The sequence below is a fragment of the Ctenopharyngodon idella genome, chromosome 20, assembly GCF_019924925.1.
Source record: "Ctenopharyngodon idella isolate HZGC_01 chromosome 20, HZGC01, whole genome shotgun sequence".
Taxonomy (NCBI): domain Eukaryota; kingdom Metazoa; phylum Chordata; class Actinopteri; order Cypriniformes; family Xenocyprididae; genus Ctenopharyngodon; species Ctenopharyngodon idella.
Genome location: NC_067239.1, coordinates 7306519 through 7318303, shown reverse-complemented (window position 1 = coordinate 7318303; position 11785 = coordinate 7306519). Strand labels below are relative to the sequence as shown.

At 36.7% G+C, this 11785-nt stretch overlaps 1 protein-coding gene across 1 annotated transcript; it reads right to left on the bottom strand.

Moving 5' to 3' along the window:
* Nucleotides 1–543: 543 nt before the first annotated feature.
* On the bottom strand, nt 544–2853 carry si:dkey-63b1.1 (B2 bradykinin receptor). Its single transcript, XM_051874083.1, has 2 exons — nt 2723–2853; nt 544–2101 (listed from the first exon to the last, which is right to left on the bottom strand). The coding sequence occupies exon 2, from the start codon at nt 2092–2094 to the stop codon at nt 1030–1032; it is 1065 nt and encodes a 354-aa protein (XP_051730043.1). The 5' UTR covers nt 2095–2101; nt 2723–2853; the 3' UTR covers nt 544–1029.
* Between the last annotated feature and the right edge of the window lie 8932 nt (nt 2854–11785).

Genomic DNA, 11785 nt, shown 5'->3' with positions numbered 1-11785 from the left:
CGTAGCAAAATATATTTAAAACCTTTTGGATTCAATAAATGAGATCTAGCTGTACTACCTTACATACTTTGGATGTCATATCTTTGTTTTTTATTATTATTAAGGCCTTTGGACAAAAAAATGACCCGTCACATCATTGACTCATGTAACAATGAAGCTAATGAAATAAAGTGTTACTGAGAAATGTCTGAAAAGGGTCTATGGCAGGCAATTTTTCAAAGTGATATGCTTCTAAATACTCTAATTGCTCCTTGGTTGCTCACTGCTCTGTCCTCCATGAACCAGAAATCGATCGAGCACCATCATGAAGGATATATCAATTTACAAAACCCACTATAAGGCGAGGAAGCTTCCAAAGAAGAGTGGAGAACTAGGAAACATAGGTGTATCCTTCCCTGAACCTTGGCCAAAAACATATTTCACATATCAACAGTACAGCTTGCTTTATTTAAAATATCTTGTTTAACCAGCTACATAAACATAACAGCACAGCAAGGTATTAAAGCAGTACAAGGTAATGTTTTATCACAGTATTTAAATAGCCAGTTTTAATTATTTTTATTAATATAACACAAAGTACAATGATACAAATATACATTAAATATATACATTATATATTTAAAAACAGCTTTGGTTTTAAATATACTCCTTGGTTTTAGTTTTAAAAAACAATACATTTGCTTTCATGAAAATGAAATGTTGTAATTAACTGTAAAAGATTAACAATAAAATACACACTTTCAGTTCACTAATAATATTAAAACCAAACACATCAGTCCACAGATGTTATTATACCTTTACAAAAGTATTTTCAAAACATTTTAGTGCAAAATCATCAGTAATTATTGACGTGACACTTGAATATTCCACCAATTCCTTCATCCTCGCATCTCATTCTTTCCACACCTCAGCTAAGATGGAAAGAATAGATGCGAGAGAAGGAAAACGGGATTGCACAGTCAAACAAATAAGAGGTATATATGTTTCTCCTGGGAATCGAATGTCCACCATTTGAGTTTCTTTGTATCTTCATAATGATTTACACACTATACAGCTCACAGTCAGCGGTGTTATTTTGTTGTCTTTGGGACTGTCACCGCACTTGCTAATAACAGTAACGTTTGTGAGCACAGAGGAGTTGCTCTTCCGTCTAGGATGCAAAAGACTCCAAAAAACTCCTCGAGCTCTCTTTCGGAATTGACTCCCTACGATAACATACAAGAAAGGGTTAATTGAGCTATTGCTATACCCTAAATAAGTAGACAGCTCATTGCCTATTTGTAACATGTTCTCCCAGAGGCACCCAGGAAGGAGATTAAAGTAGTCAAGAGTGTTTAGAAACCGCAGTAGCTGGAAGGGTGTCCAGCACAGGAGAAACACCGCGAGGACCGTCAGAACCAGATGAGCAGCCTTCCTCTCCGTCTGCACCCTCGGTAAAATCACGACACCACGATTTTTAAGTGCTTTGACAATGTGAAAGGTGCAAAGCGAAATGATCGGCAGGGGAACCAGGAATCCAATCAAGTTCATCGTAATGTTCCGTTGGAGCACCCAGGCCGGATGAGGGTACAAAAGGTAGCAGGCTTCCACCTCTATGACTGGAACGAATTTTACTCCTCGGAAGATCATTGCTGGGAGGCTGAGGGTGAATCCAACCGCCCAAATCACCACACAGATACGCTTGGCCCATTTGGGGCATCTCAGCCTACTGGAAGTCAGGGGTTTGGCCAGAGCGAGGTAGCGGTCCACACTGACTAGCACTAGGAAGAGTACGCTGCAGTAGTAGTTCATCGAGATGGCGGTGTTGATCACCTTGCAGAGCAGTTGACCAAAGTTCCACTGATAGTTTCGGGCAATAGTGACCGCCCAGAAGGGCAAACAGAGGACCATAATGAGGTCTGCAGCTGCCAGGTTGCCCAGATACACATCAGCTACGCTGCACGGCTTCCTCTGGAGACAGAACACGCAGAGGACCAGACTGTTGCCCACCACTCCCAGGATGCTGATAAGAGCCAGAAATGGAGGCTGGAGAGAAGACAGCCATATCCAGGCGTCTGTTTCATTGCAGAGGACATTCGATGAATTTAGTTCCATTGGGACACTGTAAAAAAGATATATTTTTTTTACTTTTAACATTTACTTTGAAACAATTTTCACTCAGAAATTGCTAGTAAATTTCACAAGTTATTACAAAGAAGCAGTGGTTAACATTAAATTAAACAAGAATCTTTGAAGTAGAACGACTAAAATGGTGTTTTCATGTAAAATGGATGACTATCATCTACAGTGTAAATTTATGTTCAGGATAATCACAAATTCCTGCTGTTTATTCCTGAATTGGTGATGTTTAAAGTTACCTTCATGTTTGGCAACTAAAACAACAACAACTTATCCAACTCAAGGAATGAAGGGGAGTCATTTGCTGGATCTGATCTATCTGACTGAGTAAAATTTGAAAATTCCAAGTAATTTCAGTAGGTTATGTAACATTCTTACACATTTTCGGACTATTAGCAAAATGTATTGAAAATAGTTGATCTCAGTTGTGTATTCTGATTTATAATGTTTCATCTCCATATTAAATTCAATAACATTAAAGTCTCTTTCCAACATTAGCATAACCTGTTACTGTGATTAGTGATGAAGTTATTGATGTAACTTGTGCTGTTTGAATATAACCATTATTATTAAAGTCCTGATGACTGGTAAGAATTTCACCTACCTTTCATGTTAAGTGACAGCTCCAGATTATAGATCCAGAGTCCCTATCCGTTCACTTCTGATGTGTTGTCTGGCTGAATCTCCTCCAACTAGATAGTGGTGAGATCAGACAGGCGCTCTTATAAACGCATAATGAGGCTGTCGTCACTGGAGGCCTGGATCTGTTCTCACTTTCCATTTGTCATGCTCTGGCTGTCTTTCGCGTGAGTAAAACACTTGCACATATAACTGTTATGAAACTGATATGAAGATAAATATTATGACTAAAGCGTGATGCTTCCTTTATAAAAAATCTTCAGCTCATGACACAGCAACTGTAGATAAGCCAGATTTTATGGGGGGTATTCCAGAAAGATTTCACCATATGTGGTTTTCTTTTAAATGTCTTCTCAGATGCATGTCCTTAAAAACAGAATCTGATTTATTTATTTTTTTTTAAACCAAACAAACAAACTGTGTTGCCAGATGTTGAGTTGGCAACACAGTAATCTTGTAAAAACCCAGCAGGCCAAACAATATAAAGTGCTTCCCCTTGACCCATTGAAACAGCTATTAAATTTTGAGTACTGAAAATAAAAATGGTTCCAGTCTCTACTCTTTTCCCCTCAATTCTAATGTTCACTATAAACTCAGAAATCCAATCCCACCTCTGTGGTAGTGTGTTAATTTATCACTTTAGTACTTGAAAAATATGACAATAAAGCTTAACTGTCAGCAATGGTTGAGGCAAGGATCATATAGAGGCTGGATCTAAACGCAGCAGTTAATTTTAATAAACACTCAAATCAAATTAACAGACTCTCAAGAGATCAGAATACAAACACCCAGCAAAAGAACAATCATTAAGCAACAATGAGATTGGACAAAGCACACTTTAAACTCAGGGCTATATACTGTATACAAAGGTTAATCAAAGCGAGGAAGCAAGAAACAGGTGGGCAAATTACTCAAACAATGAATAACCATGGAAACTAATGCAAACATACTAAGAAAACGTGAAAACAAATGAAACAGAAAGGGAAAAAAAAAAAAAAAAACAGGAACCAATGATACCTGTTTACACGATCATCTACACTGGCGTTTCCACAGTGTTACAGAAACGATCTCCGTCTACACTAGACAACCGAAAAAGCTTGTCACATGACTGTTCATGCACACTGGGCATGCGCGTACAAGTGTAAACAGTGGCCTCTTGCGCATGTAGGTAGCCGCAGTATTAAAAAATGCAGAGTTTAATTGCACAGTGGCTGCTAAAAATGACAACAAAGCCAGCAAAGATTGCAGTTCAGTCAAGGATACGCAGAGCGAACAACATGGGCAGCCATGTAGTGTAGTGTAGAGTACAGTAAATGACAGGCGTAACTGTAGCAAAAGTTATGCGTTTTAAAGGGGACCTATTATGCCCCCTTTTACAAGATGTAAAATAAGTCTGTGATGTCCTCAGAGTGTGTATGTGAAGTTTTATCTCAAAATACCCCACAGATAATTTTTTATAGCATGTTAAAATTGCCACTTTTTGGGGGTGAGCAAAAAACGCGCCGTTTCAGTGTGTTCCCTTTAAATTCAAATGAGCTGCTGTGCTCAGCCTAAGAGGGTGGAGCTTCAAGAGCTGATTCTCCGGTGTCAGGAGTCAGTCAGGACGCACTATAATGTCAGAAACTGCGAATATATGCTGCATGGAGATAGAACAGGTATAGTTTAGTTTAATTATGGTTATAACTTTTATTGTCTTCTTGTTTTTATCCACTATATTAGTACAAGCCTGTTTACCGATGAGTTTTATGACGTTTATTGTACTTCACACAAAATATGAAGCGTCTGTTTTCACTCTAGAAAATCACTGTAAGAACTTAATAAAACACAAGTGCAAGTGTGCATTAAATATCCAATATCCATTATCCATAAACTCTCTCTCTCCCTTGCATTATCATCAACATACACAGCGAAGTACACAAACTCGTTACAACAAACAGTAAACAAAAATATAAAGACCTTATGCTTTTTCAGGTGGTGCTAAATAAACTGGTAAACTTTATATCTGTAAATCAACTCCGATGAACAGTAATAAAGTGCTCTCACCTTCATTACTGCCGTATCCAGTATCACTCTGGAGACTGTAAGCTGGATCACAGATCTATCCTTGAGTAACAAATTTTTAGCACAGCCTCTGTTTTGTATTGTCCCTTTGTATTGCCATTCGTTCACAAAGCAGTCCGGTGTGAAATGATTCGCGCAGACATAAACGAATTTCAGTACAGTTGAGGGAGCATTTTCTTCGAAAACAAAATTAATCCACCTCGTCTTCAGCAGCTCAGATTTCAGGAGTAAATGGAGAGAGCTATGTAGATTAATCCATCCAGCTACAGAACACCTAAAACACTTGTCAGTCAGTGCAGCAATGGCGGACTGTGTACAACTAGCTGTGAACTCGATCAGGGCGGTTCTATGTTAAAACGGCAGTGTCTGTCAGCATTTGTGGGCGGGGCCTGTGGCTAATGTGATGTCACATTGCCAGGAACCTGCAAATGTCTTGTTTAGAGACACTGCTTATGATTTATGGGGATTAAAAAAAAAGGAGTGGGTGGATTTTTATCATTATAGGGTGGTTGTGTACACACACTGCCAACACACATTTATGTCCAAACACCATGCAATATTTGATTAATACACTGATGTTTCAGAGACATTTTCATTCAATACTTTATATACTGCTTACAGCTTCTGTTTTTACAAGAATAAAGTTCAACATAAGCATATATTATTTAAAATGTAGTGGGGTCTACGTTTTTTATCAGTTTTATTTTGTTTAGTTTTACACAATATCGCAACATCGCAACTACATGAAAAGAGCTTTAACTGTTATAAAAATACAGATTTGAGAGCATTAGTGGAAATAAAGGCGTGAGAATAAACACGGAAGACACGTGATCATTGTCATGCGGGGAATCCGGCCAATCGTGAAACAGCTGTGTCGTCATCAGAGCTCGTGCAGCTCCTCTTGAGAAACTGCGCTGGCTGACTCACACTCAAAAAAAAAAAAGATTCTTGCCACTAATTGAAATTAAGCAAACAATTCAAATAAAATGTATTTAAAAACGTATAAAATAACTATTATTATTCCAAATTACTTATAAAACATGAATGAAATGGATTCAAGACAAACCTGATCAAATTAACTATACCAAAGAGCTTAGAACCCAAGAGGTGACACTTTGATACTTTTTGGGAAACAGCCACTAGATGGCGCTCCGGTAGCGCGGCCGCCATTATGGGGTGAAAATACTAACTGGACCATAGAATCCTTCACATCTTACGCACCCACAATTGGCGAATTTCACTGCCAAATCAGAGGCACAATACAACAGTTTTTTAAATTAAGTCACCAGTAAATTGTATGGCTCCCACAGTAAATGTTGTATTGTCTTATATATGTTTTATTTTACCAGTTGTGGAATCCAACCATTCAACCATCTGAGGTAACGTAGTTAGCCTACTTTTGAGTATTTCCATTTTATGCAACTTTATACATTTATTAATAGTAAATTAATAATTAATACATTTAAGATCATCATGTTTGCAGCGAACAATACATTTCAGACCTAGTGGAGTAATAGTAATAGTATCTAGGTCTGAATTGAAATAGGCTATATTGTACTTTTTAATGGATCATGCTACAAACATAATGATCTTATAATACATGATGCATTGCTGTGTCCGTTATCGCATAATTCACACTTTTGGACACTTTTACTTAAATGGACATTAGACAACACTGCAAAATCAAGCTGTTATATTCATGTATTTATTGTATAACATTCCCAATTTTTCTGATGCATGTCCTTAATTTAATTTCATATGTTGGTAATAATTCATTGTTTATAAGCCTTTTAAAGAATTTTAACCCAAACTGACTGGGTTTCTAGAGAGCAAAGGTTTTGTGAAAAAAGTGGAAGACTTAAACACAAAGTGTGTAAAATAAACTATAAAAAGGATTTGATGATCACTAGTGATAGTATTTTATTCTGTGTTGTCATCATTCAGGTTGGATTTCAGCTTTAATGTACTTTTTTTTAACAAAGCAGCTGATATTGCCATAGAAACTAGTGGACTGCCGACTCGCTTTCACCCCAAAATGGCAGAAACGCAGGGCTGCTGCTGGGTGCCGGTGTTGCAATGGAACGTTCTATTGAGTGTCGCTTCTTGTTAGTGTATATTCTTTGCCGGCATGCACTGCTTCAAGTCAGCCGCCGATCGGTCTGTGCGGCGCTGCATCAAGTCGAACAAGCCTTATGTTTCCCTTGTCACATGTTCCTTTGTTCTCAGTTTTCCCAGGCACCAGTTTGTTCCCTTAGTTACCCTGATTTGAGTTCATTAGTCCCAGGTGTGTCTTGTTAATTAGTCTCATTTGCCCCCTTGTTTGACTTGTATATATTCCCTGTGTTCTTCTTCAGTCTCTGTCAGTTCTCATCAGTGTTTTACTTTTGTGTTTGAAGGCGTTACTCTTGTTTCCTGCATTCCTCCTCATCATGAGTGTTTATCCTCCATGGCACATGACATTAATATACTTTAATTAAATTTTATTTTTTCTTCAAAAAAGAATGTCTGTGAACTGTACTATATATCTTAACCCTCTACTCCACACGTTGATGGCACATGAAAAAAAAATATTTCACATCATTTTTTGGTTCATTTGGGAACATTTTATTGATACAAATTTTTTTTGACCCCCCCAACCCTCCCCCAACCCCAAAATATTTTTTAATTTCCTCAGGGCAACGCTGTGCAACAATGGTACAGAATCATAAAGAAAATTATCATCAAAATCACATTTTTTTTTAAAAAATGTTAAGAAATCAAGTAAAAAAGGAAAAACACTTGAAAGGCATTGATATATTGAATTTGATACATGCGTAGGTTTTTATCATGTAGTGTGTCATGCCATATAATGTACTACATGTAATAAGATTTCACTCCATACGAAACTTCAAAAAGCAGTTCTTCTCTGTTGTGAAATAGTGGTGTATGTTACAATTTTTGCACATCACTTTGGGTGTTCCTGCGCACCCAGGAACCCTGCATCTTCCCTTCTTATAACACATTATGGCCAATGTGAGGTATTGTCCAAAACATCCTCGAAAAGTACCCCTTATCGCACAACGTTGCCCTGAGGCAGCGAAAAGAAAAACTGAATTTCTGAACATGCAAAATAAAAAAAAACTTCATAAAACCTGACAAAAGGCTTCTCTACACCTTCATTCACAAACACATATTTTTTATGTACAGTTCATGTCATTTTAAATAAGATTACTAAAGCAAATAATCTTGCCTTCTTCTCACACCATGTGCTCCTGTGACCATGTGTCAGAACAGGACGTCCCACCTTTAAATGTTGCTTGATAGTGACTCCAACACCTTACTGGACTTTTCTTTGGTACTTTCTCGACCTTTCTAATTGGTTGTAATCATTTAAAGAAAAATTTACTAAACATAGGGCTTAAGAAAACTTTCCGTTGCCTGAGGGCAGTGCTGTGCTGTAGAGGGTTAAGTACACTGCTGTCTAATTATTTATAATCTCATTTATTGTTAGGTTTTTAAACAAATTTAACATGTTTTAAAATTAGTCACATGGTCCATACATAGAATATTTTTAGTATTTGAGTGAGAAAAGATTTAAATGACGATGATGATGATGATGATGATGATTATCAACAATCATCATAATAATAATAATATTATATATATATATATATATATATATATATCTCAATAACAACCATCATTATCATTATTATCATAATAATTATTTATTTATTTGTTATCCGTGCTCAGCAAAATGGCAGGCTTACTTTCTCTACTCAACTATTCATAAAAGCAGGTCACGCAGACAGTCCGTGCCATAATAAGCATTTCCAGCTCTCACCTGAGATGGATTGCTTAATTAAAACTGGTGGCGGCAAGACTTTGGTAGGAGGCTCAGAGGAGGTCATGGGTGGGGGTGGGCAGGAAGCCATCTGTTATCTGGATCCCCTGTCAAGGCAACTGCCACTGTTTATAGTTTCAAACTGTAGAAAGTCTAGTGAAAAAATGCTTTTCTGTCGTCATTACGATGCTTTTCTGTCTGTATTCTTCTGAACACTCGAACAGTGAACACTCGAAGCAGAGTTTATAAAGTCAAATATTGTTTCTTCAAGAATTTATGACATTTCATGATCCACTGTAAACAGAGCTGGTGAATTAAGAGGATAAGATGAAGAACAGGTGTTTCAGCTCTGTTTAGATCATGGAATGTCATCTAGACTCTTTAAGAAAAAATAATATTTGACTATACAAACTCCCTCACTTATTCACTGTTCAAGTACACAGAAGAATACAGACAGAAAGAGAGAGAATGAAAGAGCCAAAAGCCACACTAAAACTGATTTCTTGCCCTGAGCAATCTAGGTCATCGCTATTACTGTATTTCATATTTCTAAACAATTTATGAAAGAATGCACAAGATAAAAATCCTACAGCTGTTTAAATTTTCCTACTGCTTTTAACAATCTCCTGAGAGTTACTGGATAGTGTCATGCAGTTGCTAAATGTCTGGTATGTGGTTAATGCAGAAGCGTCAGACAGCGTGAAATGGTGAACCTGAATAGAAAGAGGCCCATAGAAGGGCTATTTTGCAAATCAATATTACTATGGTAACATGACATAGTATTACATAACTGCTGGTTCCGGTCTATAGTTGACTGGCCCAAACTGAGATGCTTCACTTCCACTTCAATGGCCTGTGTTCACCATATTTACAGTGTTATATATATATATATATATATATATATATATATATATACATACACACACACACACACACACACACATACATATATATATATATATATATATATATAAGGTTCAGATTATCTTTCTAACAGTATATACAATTGACAGTCAAGATAAAAAAAAAATGGACTTCAAAGATCTTATTGGAGAATTGAAAAATTTTAAATAAGCTTCATATTGTCACCATTATGTTCAGTTCTAGGACTTTCAGTTTGTTGTCACTCCCGTCTCGTGTTCCCTGTTCCACATTGCCGCCACTCATCAGTCACCATGGACACTAACGATCCTCACAGCTGTTCGCCATTTACCTTCGTGTATTTAAGTTCCTGCCTGAGTTCAGTTCTTTGTTCACTCATCAATGGTATGTGTTGCTACCTGCTTGCTTGTTCTGTTGGATCTTTATATATTCAACTACATTTTGGATTGTGCTCTGCTTTCCTTCTAACCACATGTTATATAAATGTAGACAGAATGCAGCAGCTGTATCAAGCAGTACACCTTCTGTATCAGCAGCCTAAATTTTGATTTATAATATTAGGGTCTTGACTAATTTATTAATGCTTGATTTAAACAATATTTACTATTACATTGATTATACGTTGATTAATATGCTAATTATTTGTTAATATTATTTTGGTTACACTTGATTTCAATGGTCCAATTTAGACATTCTAACTATAAGTAATTTTGCAACTACATGTGAACTAACTCTCAGAGTAGTAGGAGACTGTTAGTTTATGGTTCAGGTAAATATAAGTTGACATGTAGTTGCAAAGTTACTTATAGTTGGCAGAATGTCTAAAGTGGTCCATTGAAATAGTGTTACCATTATATTAATGTTAAAGGGGACATCGGATGGCCATTTTTTTTCAAGATGTAATATAAGTCTCTGGTGTCCCCAGAATATGTCTGTGAAGTTTCAGCTCAAAATACCTCACAGATCATTTATTATACCATGTTGTAAATACCCATTTTTGAGTGAATGCAAAATTATGCTGTTTTCGTGCATGTGTCTTTAAAGGGCTAGTTCACCCAAAAATGAAAATTCTGTCATTTATTACTCACCCTCATGCCGTTCCGCACCCTGTAAGACCTTCGTTAATCTTCGGAACGCAAATTGAGATATTTTTGTTGAAATCTGATGGCTCCGTGAGGCCTGCATAGGGAGCAATTCCTCTTTCAAGATCCATAAAGGTACTAAAAACATATTTAAATCAGTTCATGTGACTACAGTGGTTCAATATTAATATTATAAAGCGACAATAATATTTTTGGTGCGCCAAAAAAAAAACAAAATATGGACTTATATAGTGATGGCCGATTTCAAAACACTGCTTCAGGAAGCTTTGGAGCATAATGAATCAGCGTGTCGAATCAGCGCCAAAGTCACGTGATTTCAGCAGTTTGGCGGTTTGACACGTGATCCGAATCATGATTCGATACGCTCATTCATTACGCTCCGAAGCTTCCTGAAGCAGTGTTTTGAAATTGCCCATCACTAAATAAGTCATTTTGTTTTTTTGGCGCACCAAAAATATTCTCATCGCTTTATAATATTAATATTGAACCACTGTACTCACATGAACTGATTTAAATATGTTTTTAGTACATTAATGGATCTTGAGAGAGGAAATATCATTGCTGGCTATGTAGGCCTCACGGATTTCAACAAAAATATCTCAATTTGTGTTCCGAAGATTAACGAAGGTCTTACGGGTGTGGAACAGCATGAGGGTGAGTAATAAATGACATTATTTTAATTTTTGGGTGAACTAAACGTTTAAATACAAATGAGCTGCTGCTCCCCACCCCTTTTCCAGGAAGTGCTTCCTTCAACAGCTCCTGATACTCTGCCAAATATTAACATTACATTTGCTTTGTTTTGATTATCATCTATATCGTGAACATGCTCCTGTACATTGCAGTTCCTCTTCATCATGAAAGTTTATTATCTGTTTGCATTTTAACACTCAGGCTATCGCGTCGGCGATACCAGTTCGGTTTTTTTTCTTACCAGTGTGAAAGAGACTCAAAATTCTCTGTCAATTTTGGACATACAATTAAGAGTATTGTGAAATGTCTTCTTTTATTTGAGTACACTCAGAGTAAAAACAAAATGTGTTTTTTGCAAACTAAAGAAAACTAACACGATGTGTGATCTGTCGTCTCCCTCTGAACGAAGTCCATTCTGATAGTCCTCAGAAAATGAACTGTAACTTAGTGAATACTAATCACACAA